Source organism: Prionailurus viverrinus, chromosome A1, assembly GCF_022837055.1.
Source record: "Prionailurus viverrinus isolate Anna chromosome A1, UM_Priviv_1.0, whole genome shotgun sequence".
In the NCBI taxonomy this organism is placed as follows: Eukaryota; Metazoa; Chordata; class Mammalia; order Carnivora; family Felidae; genus Prionailurus; species Prionailurus viverrinus.
The window spans coordinates 159,560,202-159,577,883 of record NC_062561.1 but is presented as its reverse complement, the minus strand read 5'-3'; the positions used below and the strand labels follow the sequence as shown (position 1 = coordinate 159,577,883).

The window sequence follows — 17,682 nt, the reverse complement described above, 5'->3', positions numbered from 1 at the left end:
ATGACGCCCCCAAACTACACCCAACACTGCTATGCACCTCATCAAGGGACAAAAGAAAGACAAGGTGTTGAGAAAGAAAGAGGGGGGTTCACGTACCCATATAATTTTCTTTCTTCTTCTCCTTGTCATACAAAGAGTACCCTCCCTCTCTCAAATTAACAAAGAACCCAGTTTGAGCAAGAGAAGAAAATATAAATCTAGTCTTGACAACTACAGTCCAAGAGATGTCAGAAGAGAATGCAATTTAGGGGACGGGTTTCTCTGCCACAAAGTTATACTGAGGGGCTGGCAATTGTCAGAGGTGAAACAGCTGTGTATTATTGGGGGCAAAAAAGGAGAAACACCTTGAGGAGACAGTGGTTCTTCAAGGGCCAGTGCTGCCAATTATTAGCTCTGTGACTTTGGGTAAGTCATTTACTTACATTCTCAATTTCCACATCTATAAAATGGGATCATCACCTACCTCACAGCTGTTATGAAAAGTAAATGACATATGGATGTGAAAATGCTTTATAAACTGTAAAATCCTATACAAACATTAGATAGCAATTTCTTTTAAGTATGTATGTATGTATGTATGTATGTATGTATGTATTTACGTATTTGAGTAATCTCTGCACACCATGTGGAGCTCGAACTCATGACCCTGAGATCAAGAATTGCGTACTCCTCCAAATGAGCCAGCCAGGCACCCCTAGATAGCATTTTCATTTGATGATCATGTTTGTGTTAAAAAAAACAAAGAACAAAAACAAACAAAAACAAACAAAAAAACCCACCATTTTATTATGAAAGGCAATACTACAATAAAAGGCCGAATTTCTATTAGCTTATTCCAATTTCTTATCTTAAAATTGTTACTTAACTTATTTTCTTATTCTAAAATACTATAAGTATTAAATATAATAGTCATGGCTATTAATACCTGATGGGAGAGCTCATGAGCAATGATTTTAGTAACCAGTTTTCTATCCGCCACTGAAGAAGTATTATTGTCATACAGAAGTGTCTCTTCACGGAAAGTGAGCAAACCCCAATTTTCCATTGCTCCTGCTTCAAAGTCAGGAATAGCCACCAAATCTGAACATGTGAAGAAAGAAGTGATCAAATTTCGCTCATCTAAGGCACTCCCCCCAAAAAATATTTTACCCATTGGTTTATCACTGTGAATCAAAAGACAGGGAGTTCATTTTATACTCTTGGCAAATCGAACCTTACTCTAGTCTTGTATGTTCCCCACCTATCGGTCAGTTGAGAAAGACCTGACCAATTCCTGTGGAGTCACCATTGCTCTGTCCCTTCACAAAGAAAGAGATATATAATTCTTTCACAATGAATCAACTTCCTAGAGCAAGAAAGACAAAGTACAGGCCCAACGTTCTTCTATCCAGGACCAGCTCTTGCTTTCCTAAGCATCTATTACTCAGTTTTCCTCCCGTGAAACAGAATTTCTTAGGAAGTTAGAGTCTGACTGCAGACAAAGCCCTAAGCAAATTGCCGCTTACACAGAACCTGTATAAGCCCTTGGAACAGCTCCATAAACTTCTAAATGTTTTAAGCTCCACATTCAGCTACTTTTAGGGAATGTAAATAATCTTAACAAATGTAAACAATTTTTAAAGCTTTAGGTGTTTATTAGTTTTCTCTTTAAATAATTTTAGAAAAAGTGCTTTCTACAAAACATTTGCCAAATGAATCTAGGTCATAATGCTAATGAAAACCAGAGGCACTGTTGGATTCTTACCCAATTTCTTAAGTGGGTATTGAATTTCAAAGTAGTTTTGATAGAATTCAAGAAGCTTCACAGTTGTTTCCAAGGCATGGTGAACTTGACCAATCTTTTCTGGTACAGCATATATAGAAACCTAAAAGAAAACATACATAAATGTATATATATCATATAACATAAAGACAGGTAGAACTAAAATGGTATGATATTCAGATAAATACCATGACACATATATGAGAATTACAAAGAGCTTTATGAGATTTTACAGGACAGGAACTCTTGCTTCTAATTCTTTTCTCCCCTGGAGAATTTAGCTAGTTACTTCCACACATAGAGCAATGTTCAAAAACTTACTGGTTTTGTTTTTTATTTGTTTAGGTTAACAGAACATTCTCAACAGAACAGTCTCAAACTATTAATTTTATACTTATCTTCTCCATTACCTCAAGTTGTCCTTCCTTACCTATGAGCCATCAGACCAAATTATTTGAAGGACAAAACAAATTCTCATCTTTCTAGAACCTATTACAGAATCTGGCATCAAACAGACACCCATACAAAGGAGTCACATAAAGGAGTTAGTTCTAAAGTAAACACACAAGGCAGAAATTGCGCATTTGTTGAAATTACCCTGGAAAAACCTATTACAGACCAATGCATTCTCTTTTAGTAAGTATGACACAGCCAGATTTTCTTCCAACCTTGGGACTGCTTCCTTTTTTCCAGTTGTTGGCTTGTTTTCATGGATCATGTTGTATAAAAAAAATAATCATACCCACAGAATCATTCAGTGAGTTGTACACAGTAACTAAAACCAACTTAGGGATAATAGATTCATATTCACATTGCCCATTCATTCCAGGATACATGCTCACTAAAGGGGAAGGCAGAGACAATCCCCAACATTATTTAAATTTTTATTCTTGCTTTCCTTTTCTGACTAAATGCATGTTAAACACATAAGCTGCAACTAACTGTAAACATCTTGTTCAGTAAGTATCAAAAGGCAAAATTTAAGCAATTATGTTAAAAGCAATGGGTTTTAAAAAGCAATATATATTGTTTTTCAATTGATTGAAAAAATCTCCATACTCACCTGGGAATATGATATATGGACAAGACATAGCAGAAAATAAAAATTTCAAAAAAAAATCTGAAAAGGTGGGAAATGGAGACTTACTGAACAACTCATCACTTGGACAAAAATGCACTGATGAACTCTAACTCCAAATTAAATTTACTTCTTTCATTAAAGGACTGAAAAACTGTCAATAATTTCTAAAAGGTGAACTAGATATCAATCATAATTGTCTTAATGTAGGGCTTTAGTCTATAGAACATATCATTAATCACAAAAACATGGAGGTAACATGGCATAAAAATTAAATGTAACACAAAAAATTTTTTAAGTAAACAAAAAACAAAATTAAGGGTAAAGGCTCTGTAGTTAGAGTGCTGGGTTCAAATCTCTGCTAGTTGTGTGACCTTGAGCAGGTTGGTTAACCTCAATTTCCTTATCTGTAAAAAGGTGATAAAAGTAGCTCCTTACCCTCCCTGGGTTCCTGTGAAAATTAAATGAGCTAAATAATATAAAGAACTTAGACTAGTGCATGGCATGATATAAATGTTCAGTACATGGCTAATTACTATCAGTCCTGGGGTGCCTGGGTATCTCAGTTGATCAAGCGTCTGCCTCTTGATTTCAGCTCAGGTCATAATCTCACAGATCATGAGTTCGAGCCCCACATTGGGCTCTGTACTGACAGTGCAGAGCCTGCTTGGGACTCTCTCTCTTTCCCTCTCTCTCTGCATTTCTCCTGCACATGCTCTCTCTCTCTCAAGAATAAATAAATTAAAAAAAAAATATATATATATATATATATACACAGTCCCAAAAGAAATAGGGCAAAATATGTGTGAGTAGAGCAGCATTTGTGGCAATAGTTACTAGAAGATAAAGCATCTAGGACTGGAGTTAGTAAATTAAAACTATGTTGCTTTCTAAGTAATTATGAAGAAATTTAATTCTCCCATATCATGAGGCCACCATACCACCTGCATCCCTTGGCCTGCCAAAGGAACTACCAGCTTCTCTTGGTGATGTGGGTACTTCCTGCATCTTTCCCCCTCTGAAGTCAATGTTACGGGGCGGCGGGGGTGGGAGGAAGCCTGACATATTCTTTTTATACTCTCTACCACTGTAAGTAACTATACCAAGATCACTAGGAATTTGAGACAAATCCTTATTATCTCTGCCATTCTTTCCAAACATATGTATTTTTATGTTATAGTTAATTCAAACACCTAGGAGATGCTATCCCAATGGAAACACCACCCATAAACCCCCAGATTCCCTCCTTCAACATCTTTCTGCCATATATACCATTTGGCCACTCCCAAATGTGTGTGAAAGCACCTTCCCTTAGAGGAAAAGTAAAGGAAGAGCAAAAGTTCACATGAAAATGGAACCTGACCTACGGATTCCATTTCTGGAATACAATGACTAGGAAAAAAGTCATTATATTTGCTCTTTCCTTCTACTTCTTCTTCTTCCCCCACCCCTCAAAAGAAGACATACTACGAGTTCTCACTAGAGATAAATAATCAGGTCATTATAATTATTGTTCAGCTTGTTTTAAGAGCAACAGAAGTGGGGCGCCTGGGTGGCGCAGTCGGTTAAGCGTCCGACTTCAGCCAGGTCACGATCTCGCGGTCCGTGAGTTCGAGCCCGCGTCCGGCTCTGGGCTGATGGCTCAGAGCCTGGAGCCTGTTTCCGATTCTGTGTCTCCCTCTCTCTCTGCCCCTCCCCCATTTGTGCTCTATCTCTCTCTGTCCCAAAAATAAATAAACATTGAAAAAAAAAATTAAAAAAAAAAAAAAAAAGAGCAACAGAAGCATTAACAAACAGAGAAAACAACCTAGTTCAACAAAAAGTCAAGCGTATTGACCAGTATTCTGGGCTTGATAAGAGAACTCTAAACACTGTTAAATAGAAGTCAACTGGCACTCAGACTGTAACACTTACAAGTTAAAATTTTTCTTGCAAGATTTCTTGCTAAGACCTTGGGGAGATTTCTAAAAGACACAACTGTAAAGATTCTTGACCAAATATCAAAGAAAAGGGTTAAGACTGAAGATTTATTAAGTTTAACTTAATCTATTTCTTAATTTAGTAAAAAGAAAAACCTAGATAAAAGAAGAAAATAGAATAAAACCTCACCCCCAAAAAAGGACAACATGGCCTGCAAGATTTATAAATACAGAAAATACTAGAATTTTGATATTAAGCTTCCTGAAAAACATGAGCTTTCCTAAACAGAAAGCTTCACACACAAAAGTATAAATTCCTAAAAGAAAACAAAATGAAATAAAACAAAACAAAAACACACACAAAAAAACCCACACACACATACCAGTCTCAAGTTTATTCAGAATAAATAATGAGATGGGACTTTAGGAGAATAATGTAAATTACGTACAACGTCCTTGCCTGGTGAAGAGATACTTGAGGTAGATGTTGTTCGTGGTAACTCATAACTAGGTCATGTTCCTGACTGAATATGAATAAATCAAAATTGTAACTTCACTTGGATAATACCATTGAAGGTTCTGTTTGAATGTTAGATAGGCATGGTATCCACATCCATCTAACCACCACTACACTCTGATTCTACAGATTAGACCTGTCTATGGTGAAAAACAACATCAGGCAATGGCAAAAACAAAACAAAAACCTCAAGATAAACAAAGCAGAGTCTTTTAAAACCAGCCTAGAAATTTTTAGGTAATTCTGGCATTACTGAACACAGAGGGTAAGGAACACTGAAGAATAGACATAAATGATAAAAACAAATGTTCCCCTTTTTTGAAAAAGTTCAACAACATAGTAGTCTTTATCACTAAAGAGGGCTTGTTTAATAATCTACAGTCAACTGTGACATTTTTAGTTGTTTGGTGAGACGGACATTAGTAAAGCCCTACTGCCTTATTCCTGAATCTTGTGAAACAGGCCTTGTGAATCTTATGAAATGTCAAATACTACAAAACAGCATCCATCCTAAAGATTACAACATTTTAGTGTGACACAAATCTTGTGTTAGATTTCAAGCCTAAATTTCTGGTCACCATGTATACAGAAGTTATTTATGTCATTTGGTGTGAGCAACAGCATATTGCAGTGGACAGTACAATCCTGACTATCACTTACTACGTAATCTTGGGCCAATTACTTAACCTCTCTGACACACTATTTCTTCATCAACAATATGGGATTAACGCATATATTAATGCATAGCTCCATGCATGTTAGATTCTTCCCTCATCCTAATAAAAAGAGAGAAAATTAATAAAATGTTTATTTGTATAACATTAATTTTTCCAAAATGCATTTGGAAATACGTGGGTGTTGGGTAGCATTAAAAGTTGTATTTTAGGGGTGCCTGGGTAGCTCAGTCGGTTAAGCGTCCGACTTCAGCTCAGGTCATGATCTCGTGGTTTGTGAGTCCGAGTCCCGAGTTGGGCTCTGTGCTGACAGCTCGGAGCCTGGAGCCTGCTTCAGATTCTGTGTCTCCCTCTCTCTCTGCCCCTCCCCCACTCTGTGCTCTGCCTCTGTCTATCAAAAATAAATAAAATGTAAAAAAAGATTTTTTTTAACTTATATTTTATATTTACAGACATGAAAGAAAGTTCACAATATGTTTGCAAATGGATAAAAAAGAGTGTAATTTGTATATGTGTGTGTGTGTGTGTGTGTGTGTGTGTGTGTATTACTATCTACCAGGTACTAAATGCTTTACAAAAAGTTTACAATTGAATCCTTGAGAGGGCAGGCTAATATAGGCGAGACAGTACTAGATTTGTAGAAGGTAAGGTTTAGACAGGATAACAGAGTAATCTGCCCAAGAGTACATTCTAGTAAGCTGTAGAAGTAGGACTCCAGAGTCCATGTTTAACCATGCTGCTTCCTAATACATGTAAATTAAAAGAAAAAGAAAAAAAACAGCCACCCCAAATTCCTCTCTCTCAATCTCAGTCTCAATCAATCTCTTTCCCTCTCTCTCCCTTTTCCCCATCCTCCTCTCTCTATGTGAGAATAAGTTATAAACCTGAGCATTTAAGCAGTGAATAATTCAGCTTGGCTATACAGAAGAATCCATACTGGAGCAATTAGAAATACAGATGGATTTATAAGGGCATCCCGAATATCACACTGATGAACTTGAATGTAATCCTATAGGCAGGAAGAAGGAGGGAGAGCGGGAGGGACACAGGGGAAAGAAAAAGCCAAGACTGCATACATTTTGGGATATAATAAAAAGTGCTGGGGGTTTTATATCAAAGAGTGTGATAACTACAACAGAGATGTAATTCAAGTGCTATGAAAGATCACAGAGGGAATGATTAATCCCAGCTGGGGAAAGAATGAGCTGCTTCAAGGAGAGGATGGTAGTCAGCTGGGTCTTGAAGCAAATCTGACTCTCCTAGATTGAGCCTTTTAGATTTATCCAGGCTGCAACATGTGAATCAACGGCTAAATCTGTGGTGCAACACTTGAAGAAAATTAATTGAATTTTATCAGATTTAAACCACTCTCAATATCCTTTTCAATGGGCTCTGAAAAATTTTTTGGTTTAGACCTGAAAAAAACCTCTTTCAAGCCAAAGGTAAGTAAATTATTTGAGCACTTAGTCACTATGTAGACTACACTTATCCTTGGACATTTAAACCTCATCAATAGTTGTCCATTCTTTACTGTTGAGCATAATGGCATATAGTATTATTGTTGGTGAAAAGCCAGATAATCCTTATCTCTGCCTTTGCCTCTAAGCATTATGGAGGAGACATGATAATCTTTTGTAACAAAATGAGTATATCCTTTTTAATTAGCAAAATCTATACTGTGATCAAAATAAAGCTCTTCAGTCTAGAAAGGTAAACCAAATCCTACTGAACCTGTTCAATGGGCATAAAATATTCCCTGGGGTGATCAAAATAAGGAAGAATAAATAAATAATTATATTTCTATCATGGAAGAATAATCCTTTTTAGCTTCTTGAAAAAGATTCTTTTCTCCTATATTGTTTGCTATATGAAAGTATTTGCTAACTAGGTCTTTACTGTGAAACCCAAGCATAAAATCTAAACAAATAATCACTTATATACATGGACTAATGACAAAGAAAAGCAGAGGAGCATAATTAGAATAAATTTTTATGAATTACAGATACACAAGACCCTTAAACAATCTTAATAAGATGAAGAAAACTCAATCTAGACTTGCTTTTTAAAAAGGAAGACTAAATTAATTCTAAAACATGAAATTTTTCTTCTAACTATATTTTTACACTATCTCTTTAGTATTCATAATGTTTCAGATTTAGTGTGGCCCAATAAAATTTTCTGAATTGATGAGAATATTCAGTATCTGTAAAATCCAATATGGTAACCACTAGCTGTAAGAACACCAAAAATGGTTACTGGGACTGAGAAAGTGAATTTAAATTTGAATTAAATTTTTTGCAGCTTTAATAATATAATTAATATAACTGTGAAAGTTTAGGGCGTGCAATGTGTTGCTTTGATACATTTATATATTGTGAAATGATTACCACAGTAATATTAGTTAACACATCTATCATCTCACATAATTACCATTTCTTTTTTGTAGTGAGAACTTCCAAGATCCACTCTCTTAGCAGCTTTCAAACATATAATACAGTATTATTAACGACAATCACCATGCTATCCACCAGATTCCCAAACTTCTCTTAAAATTCCAAGTTTACACCCTTTGACCAACATTTCCCTATTTTCCCCAACCCTCAGATCCTGGCAACCACCATTCTAGTGTCTAAGAGTTCAGCTTTCTTAGATTCCTCATCTAAGTGAGAGAATATATATAGTCTTTGTCTTTCTCTGACTTAGTCATTTCACATAATGCCCTCATGGTCCATCCATGTTGTTGCAAGCGTCAGGATTTCCTTCTTTCTCATGGCTGAATAATAATCCACAGTAATTTATACCACACCTTCTTTATCCATTCATCTTCAGACAGACACTTAGGCTGTTTCCATATTTTGACTATTATGAATAATCCTACAACTGACATGGGAGTCAGATATCTCTTTGAGATGTGGATTACATTTCCTTCAGCTATATATCTATAAGTGGGATTGCTGGATCATACGGTAGTTCTATTTTTATTTTTTTGAGGAAACTTCATACTGTTTTCCACAGTGGCTTTATCACTTTATATCCCACCAAGTGCACAAGGTTCCCTTTTCTCCACATCTTCACCAACACTTGTTAACTCTAGTCTTTTTAATGACAGTCATTCTAACAGGTGTGGGATATCTCATTGAGGTTTTGATTTTTATTTCCCTTATGATTGGTGATGTTGAGTACCTTTTCACGTACTTGTATAGCCACTTGTATGTCTTCTTTGGGGAAATGTCTGTTCAGTTCCTCTATTTTTAAATCAGACTGCTTATATATCTTTTCGCTAATGAGTCATATGGGTTCCTTATATATATTGTGGATATTAATCCCTTAATAGATATATGATTTGCAAATACTTGCTCCCATTCTTTAGGTTGCCTTTGCATTTTTTGATTTTTTTTCTGTGCAGAAGCTCTTTAGTTTGATGTAGTCCCACTAACTAATTTTTGCATTTGTTGCTTGTACTTTTGGTGTCATATACAAGAAATCATTACCAAGACCAATGTCAAGGAGCTCCTTTCCTATCTTTTCTTCTTGGAGCCTTACAGTTTCAGACCTTACATTAAAGTGTTTAAAATGTTTAGTTAATTTTTGTGAGTGGTGTAAGATAAGCGTCCAATTTATTCTTATACATATGATTATCCAATTTTCCCAGCACCATTATAATGAAGATAATCCTTTCTCCACCACATATTCCTGGCTCCCTTGTCAAATATTAGTTGCCTATTCATGCATTTTTTTCCTCTGGGCTCATAATTCTGTTCCTTCGTCTATGTGCCTATTTTTATTCTAGCATCATACTCTCTTAATTAGTATACATACTGTTTTGATTAGTATAGCTTTGTAGTACAGTTTGAAATTTGGAAATGTCATATCTCTAGCTTTGTTGTTTCTCAAGATTGCTCTGGTTATTCAATGTCTTCTGTAGTTCCACACAAATTTTAGTATTTTTTTTCTATTTCGGTGAAAAATACCATTGAAATTTTTATAGGAATTGCACTGAATCTACAAATGGCTTTTAGTATGGACATTTTAATAATATTAATATTTCTGATCCATGAACATCAGATACCTTTCCATTTATGTGTGTCTTCTTCAATTTTGTTCATCAAAATCTTACAGTTTTTACTATATGGATCTTTCACCTCCTTGGTTAAATTTATTCCTAAGCATTTTATTGTTTTTGATGCTATTGAGAATGGGATAACTTTATTTCTTTTTCAGATATTTCATTGTTAGTGTATAGTAATGCAACTGGCTTCTGTATGCTGATTTTGTATCCTGCAACTTTACTAAATTCACTGATTAGTTTTAAAAGTTTTTTGGTGGAGTCTTTAGGATTTTGTCTACATAAGATCATATCATTTGCAAACAAAGACAATTTCACTTCTTCCATTCTGATTTGGATGCCTTCTATTTCTTTTTACTTGCCTAAGTGCACAAGCTAAGATTTCAAGTACTATTTTAATTAAGAGTGGTGAAAGTAGGCCCCTTTTCTTGTTCCTGATCTTAAGAGAAAGGCTTTCAATCTTTCACTGTTGAGTATGATGTTAACTGTGGACTTGTCATATATGACTTTTATTTTGTTGAAGTATGCCCTTCTTTACCTAATTTGTTAGAGTTTTTTTTTTTTAATGTTTATTCATTTTGGGGGGGGGAGGGAAGGAGGGAGGGAGGAAGACAGAGAGAGAGAGAGAGAGAATGAATCCTAAACAGGCTCTGAGCTGTCAGTCAGCACAGAGCACAATGTGGGGCTCAAATTCATGACCCATGAGATCATGACCTGAGCCAAAGTCAGACGCTTAATTGACTGAGCCACCTAGGGGCCCCTGTTTACAGTTTTTATCAGGAAAGTACGTTATACTTTGTCAAATGCTTTTTTCTGTAGCTATTGAGATGATCATGTGCTATTTATCTTTCATTCTATTAATATGATGTATCACATTTACTGATTTGCATATGTTGAACCATCTTTGTATCCCAGTGATAAAGCCCTCTTGATCATGGTGTATGATCTTTTTAATGTGCTGTTGAATTCAACTTGTTAACATTTTATTAAGGATTTTATGCAGAGACATCTACTGCATCTATATTCATCAGGGACATTGGCCTATAGTTTTCTTTTCTGGTAATGTCCTTATCTGGCTTTAATAGGAGGGGAATGTGAACCTCATAAAACAAATCTGGCAGTATTCCCTCCTTTTCAATTTTTCAGAGTGCTTGAGGATTGGAATTAATTTTTCTTTAATGTTTGGTAGAATTCACCAGAGAAATCATCTGATCCTGAGCTTTCTTTGTTGGGAGGTTTTTGGTTACTGATTCAATCTCTTTACTCAATATTGATCAGATTTTTTAATGTATTCATGATTCATTCTTGCTGGGTTGTATGTTTCTAGGAATTTATCAATTTCTTCTAGGTTACCCAATTTGTTGGCCTATAATTGTTCATAGTAGTCTCTTATGTTCCTTTATATTTCTGTGGTATCAACAGAATTGTCTCTTTCATTTCTGATTTGACTCTTATTTTTTCTTAGTCCAGCTAAAGGTCTGTTATCGTTGTTTATCTTTCAAAACAAAACAAAACCCAGCTCTAGTTTCATTGATATTTTCTATTGTTTTTCCTCGTATCTTTTATTTTTTTTTTAATTTTTAAAGTTTATTTTGGAGAGAGAGGGGGCACGAATGAAGGTGGGGTAGAGAGGGAGAGAGAATTCCAAGCAGAATCTGAGCTGTCAGTGCAGTACCCAGCATGGGCTCAAACTCAAAAACTATGACCTCATGACTTGAAATAAAACCAAGAGCTGAAGGCTTAACTCACTGAGCCACCCAGGCGTTCCTCTCTTTTACTTATTTCTGCTCTCATCTTTGTTATTTCCTTCCTTCTGCTAACTTTGGGTTTAGTTTGTTCTTTTTCGATTTCCTTGAGGTATAAGGTTGGGTTGTTTATTTGAGATCTTTCTTTTTTCTTAATATAGGCATTTACTGCTTTAAACATCACTCTTGGAACTGCTTTTTATGCATTCTACAGGATGCACACACCACCATATTATAGTATTAAGAGTATTCTAAATTTGGCTATATACTTACCTTTACCACTGTGTTGTGTATTTTCACATATTTTCATATTACTAATTAGTGTCCTTTCATTTCACCTGGAAGCACTCCTTTCAGCATTTTTTAAGGGGGTAAAGAACTCCCTCAACTTTTGTCTAGGAAAGTCTTTATCTCTCCTTCATTTCTGTAGGAAAACCTTGTCAGGCAAGAGTATTTTTTGATTGGCAGTTGTTTCTTTCAGCACTTTAATTCATCTGACTCCCTTCTGGTTGCTAAGGTTTCTGCTGAGAAATCCACTGACAGACTTATCCCTTGTAAGTTACAATCTTCTTTCCTTTTGCTGCTTTTAAGATTCTCTGATTTTTGACAGTTTTATTATAACATGTCTCAGAAGAAACCTCTTCAAGCCGTTTGTTCAGTAACTTGTGAGTTTCGTGAACTTGATTATTCAAATTTCTCCCCACATTTGGGTAGCTGTCAGCCGTTACTTCTTTGAATAAGCTTTCTGCCCCCTTTTTCCTCTGTTCTTCTTCTGGAACTCCAGTAATTCACAAATTGTTTCTTTGATGGTGTCCCATAAATCACACAGGCTTACTTCATTCTTTTCTTACATTTTTATTTGTTCTCTGGATGGATAATACCAACTTTCCTGTCTTCTAACTCACAAATTCTTCGCCTGCTTGATCCATTCTGATGTTGATGTTCTTTAGTGCTCTTTTTTTTTTCATTCCATTCATTGTATTTTTCAGCCCCTGAATTTGTTTAGTTTCTTTTTATGATTTCTTTGTTAAAACTTCTCATTTTGTTCATGTATTGCTTCTTGATTCCACTGAATTGTCTTTTTGTGTTTTCTTGTAGTTCATTAAGTTTCCTTAAAACAGTTATTTTGAGTTCTTTAATGGGAAAATTGCAGATCTCCATGTCTTTGAGATTGTTTACTGGAAGATGTTTGTGATCCTTTGGTGTTGTCATATTTTCTGGACTTTTCATGTTCTTTGAAGTTTTGTGTTAATGTCTTCACATTTGACATGGCAGTCACCTCCTCCAGTCTTACCTAACTGCCCTCACCAATGCATCCAAACTTGTATTTCTTTTTTTCTCCAACAGAGTGCTGAACTTTTTGGCTAGAAATGAGGACTTCCACAAAGGCTATTTTCTCCAGGTGTTACTGTCTAAGACAGTATTTTCAGGTGCTCCCACACCATAGCCAAGAGGGCTAGAGATGTTTCACAGGGCCCACAGCCAGGACCAAGGTCTGTATGCCTAGTACCTGATGCACAGGTGCAAAAGAGGCCTCCCAGGTCATTTGGCACTAAGTGCTGGATCCCACAGCTTCCACAAAGGCATTTTTGTCCATGGCTGGATGTCAAATTATTGTTGCTGGCATGGGAGGACATGAATGAGGGATACCTTATTCAACCATGATGCTGTCATCTAATTTTAATTAATTTAAATGTTAAAAACCACATAAAGCCAATGACCACCATATTGTACAGCACAGTTATAAAATCTTTGTTATACATATATTGTCTTACTGGAATTCTCTTTTAGAAACATAATTAAAGAAAACTTGAATATTATTGACCTTTAGGTATTCAATTAACAAAACTAAATATAAGCAAAAAGTAACATTTCTGGCATAAAATGTCAGAGTTATGATCCAAAACCTTGTTTTCCATTTCCAGAAATCATCAAAGAATTCCTTTTAACCTCTTGTGAAACAGGCTTTTGAGACAATTACCAAAACAACATACCAGGGTTCCATTTACGTCCTGACTCAGGTTCTTCATCTCCCCAACAATGAATGCAACCAGGTAAGTGCTCATTTTCACACTCTCAGAAAACTCATCCTGAACAAGTCCATCTTCCATAATGATTGATGAATTCTACAAGCAATGGGAAAAGATAACAGTTCTGTAATTATGGTAATAAATGAGTTAATAAACTGAGAAATTAAAAATTCAAATACGAAATGAGTAGTGAAGATGTTGAGATATTTTAATTTCTCAGCATAAGAGAACATGACTCTTTCTCCAAACAGAGAATGACCCTTACTCTCATTCTATCATCGCTTATCATGAAAATATACTGAGTAGGGGTGCCTGGGTAGTTCAGTTTGTTGAGTGTCCAACTCTTGATCTCACCTCAGGTCATGACCTTAGGGTTGTGGGATAGAGCCCTGTGTCAGGCTTGGCAGTAAGTGTGGAGCCTGCTTAAGATTCTCTCTCTCCCTCTCTCTCTCCCTCCCTCTCTCTGGCTCTCTCCCCTGCTTGCTCTCTCTCTCTCTAAAAGAAAAAAGAAAAAAATACACTGAATACAGTGAAAATCTTTAAGGTATTTTTAGTTTCAAAAGATGGTTTTAAATAAACATAACTTAGAGAAGGTAAATAACAGTGGTTCTGTTTCTTCCTTTTAAAATACCACCAAAACCAAAATCCTTCCTTATGACATAGGAGCATTCCACTCTACTGCTACAAACACAGAAGAAGGAGCTACAGTTAGAATATTCCTCTGAAAGATCTGAAACAGCTTTTAAAGTACCATGTTGGGGTGCCCTGGGTGGCTCAGTTGGTTGAGCGTCCAACTTTGGCTCAGGTCATGATCTCACAAACGGTTTGTGAGATCATGACCTGATTGGGATCTGTGCTGGCAGCTCAGAGACTGGAGCCTGCTTTGGATTCTGTGTCTCCCTCTCTCTCTCTGCCCCTCCCCCACTTATGCTCTGTCTCTGTCTCAAAAATAAACATTAAAAAAATATATAAGTACCATGGTGATGACCCCAAGAAGGCTTAGTGGGATCAAAGGTGGTAAGTCACTATGCAGTATGTAGTAGACACAAGATTAGAGAAGCCTTCCAAGATTTTCTGACCATGAATTAAGATATGTTTGGGGATACTAGGCAAGTAGGCATCTCACCTCTTTTAGAGGAAGATTAAGGTGAAGAGTAGGGCTAGGACTGGAACTGCTGAAGTGATGTCCCTATTGAAGGACAGATCACATCCTCGCCTGCCTACAAAGGTTGACTCCACAGTCTGTTAGACGTGGCTACTCCTCTCCCCTAGCCACATGGGTTCTGAGAGGCTCCCATCAGATTCCACATGGCCACTCAGGTGTCATGAAAAAAAAAACACCCTAAGTTCTGTCTTAAAAACATAAAAACATAAAAAGCATAAAAACAATTCTGCTTGGTTTTGTCCCCATTGCCTCCCACACAGAATTTACATCCAAGAATTTACATCCAAGGCTCACGTTCTTGTTAAGCCTCCACGTTAGAATACTGATTTTTCAATAACCAATAAAACACCAAGGTCAATCATGATTCAACATTATCATGCACCACTATTTAGAACAGAAAATTCATCAAGTCTCAGAAAACATCACTGTGATTTTTAGTACTAGTTCATATAGTATTAGTATTTGCATACCTTTCATATACAGCACATACTTCATATTTCCTGCCCACACATTGCATATCGAGCAGGCCTTACTCTTTCTTCAAGTGCTCCTTGAGCTGACTTCTCTATTAATTCTAACATATATTTTAATTTCTATTTAAGCATTTTAAGAAAGGATAAGAATATACATGATTTTACTCATTCTCAACAGTATCACAAAGAGGAATTCAAATATTTATAACAAAGAAAGAGACCCACTCAAGGATTTTACATTAAGGAACAGAACAGTACCTTAGGCATATTTGATAAAGCAGTATATTGCTCATCCCTTATGATCCTGATGATAAATGTGGCTTTAAATCCTGGTTCATCAAAACAAGGAAAAGCAGATCTTGCTGCCAGGGGTTCAAACTGAGTTGCTGCAAAGTACCTAAAACAAATGCAAATTCATCCAATAGTTATTGAGCACCTACTATTCAAGGTATCCTGCCAAGTACTAGTGATACTAAAATAAACATGGTATAATCCCAGTCATCAAAGGATCTGCAATCAACTGGGAGAGACCTAGGTTATATGATGAACAGAAACCTGCAGGCTGCAAATCATGTCAACATTGAAAACAAAGCAGTGGAAATAAAGGATAGGAAACAAATTCTGACTGGCAGTTGAAATACTATATGGAAACTAGTGACAAACTTTTGAAGAGAATTTTAAAAAATGAAGAATATTCGAAAAGGTAGAGAAGGGAAGAAAGTATACTCTAGAAAGAGTGGAAAGCACAAGGAAAGACAGTGATGGATACTCAGAGACAGGAGGTGGCTGTCCAAGATGGCTGGAGATGAAGCCACAAAGGTAACCTACAGCTGGTCTTAAAAAGGTTTCAGATGGATGATCACTATGAAGGGTGGTCATTAATTGCCATTAATCACCTGTACAGACCCTGGCTTCACAACATTAAACCTTAAGCTTACTACTTAAACTTTCATGAAGACTAAAAAAACTAGCTACTCTGTAATATATTTGTTTCCTTCAAGCTTTTCAGAAATGAATAAAAAAAATTTCCTCCCTCTCCTACAGAACAGCAACAACATTTGAGAATTTAACTCATATGGAAGTCTTACATTAAAAGTTGGGAGAGGATGCCTGGGTGGCTCAGTCAGGTAAGCGTCTGACTCTTCATTTAGGCTCAGGTCATAACCTCACTGTTAGTGAACTTGAGCCCTGCATCTGGCTCTGCACTGAAAGTGCAGAATCTGTTTGGGATTCTCTCTCTCTCCCTCTCTCTCTGCCCCTACCCCACTTACACATGCTCTCTTTCTCTCTCAAAATAAATAAACAAATAAACTTTTTAAAAAACTGAGAGAAAAGCATAAAAAAAGAGGAGAAAAATCAGATTTCTAGTTAAACAGAGGAATAAAACAGATCTGCATTGGGGAAATCATCCAAACATGGCCATAGAATAATCAGGGCAAGTATGGCCCTGTTGTGCATATTTCAGGTACTGGTCAATATGGCACATATACAACCACCACCCTGGACAAGATGGCCTAGCTTGCTTAGGGCTTAGTTTCCACTTTAAAAAGACAGACAGAAAAGAGTGTGGGATTTGAAGTAAGAAGACCCAAACCCTGCACTTTACCAGCCATAGGAGTTCAGGCAAATCAGTAATACACACCTCAATTTCCTTATTTAAAAAAAAATTTTTTTTGACATTTAGTCATTTCTGAGAGACAGAGACAGAGTGTGAGTGAGGGAGGGAGGGAGAGAGAGAGGGAGACACAGAATCCAAAGCAGGCTCCAGGCTCTGAGCTGTCAGCACAGAGCCCGATGGAAGGCTCAAACTCACAGACCGGAAGATCATGATGACCTGAGCTGAAGTTGGACCCTTAACCTACTAAGCCACCCCGCGCCCTCCTTATTTATTAAATTAGGACTGAGTAGGATCCTCTGCCAAACACCTAGGGGTCTTGTTAGAATCAAATAAGACTATTCAAAATAAAAACTACTTGTATGCCACAATTGCCAACATAGATGTTTATTATAAATGCTAGACAGTCATAACTCCTCACCCACACTCAATATTGTGTTTTCCTGATAAGAATTTGCCAAAATAACTGTTTCTATCGAGTAAACTACATGAAAAATAGCAATCAACATATATGGAACAATTTAAACATGCTATGTTGCTAATATTCAATTTCTTCACTCCATTCCCCAATTCTTACCTAGTTAATAGAAAATTGTGAAGGAGGGCCACAAGGGACCAGGGGATAAAGTTTAATGATA

At 36.3% G+C, this 17,682-nt stretch overlaps 1 protein-coding gene across 3 annotated transcripts in view; it reads right to left on the bottom strand.

The window, feature by feature from the left end:
* LNPEP (leucyl and cystinyl aminopeptidase) overlaps positions 1-17,682 on the bottom strand; it is a 99,510-nt gene that overhangs the window by 42,814 nt on the left and 39,014 nt on the right. For all 3 annotated transcript variants that reach the window (XR_007150936.1, XM_047852987.1, XM_047853002.1), the window contains exons 3-6: positions 15,688-15,826; positions 13,756-13,887; positions 1,745-1,865; positions 926-1,080 (exon numbers count right to left, since the gene is read on the bottom strand). Coding sequence is in view for 2 of the 3 variants with exons in the window: in XM_047852987.1 (XP_047708943.1) it covers positions 926-1,080; positions 1,745-1,865; positions 13,756-13,887; positions 15,688-15,826 (547 nt within the window). In the remaining variant the exon portion in view is untranslated. The remainder of the gene's footprint in view (positions 1-925; positions 1,081-1,744; positions 1,866-13,755; positions 13,888-15,687; positions 15,827-17,682) is intronic.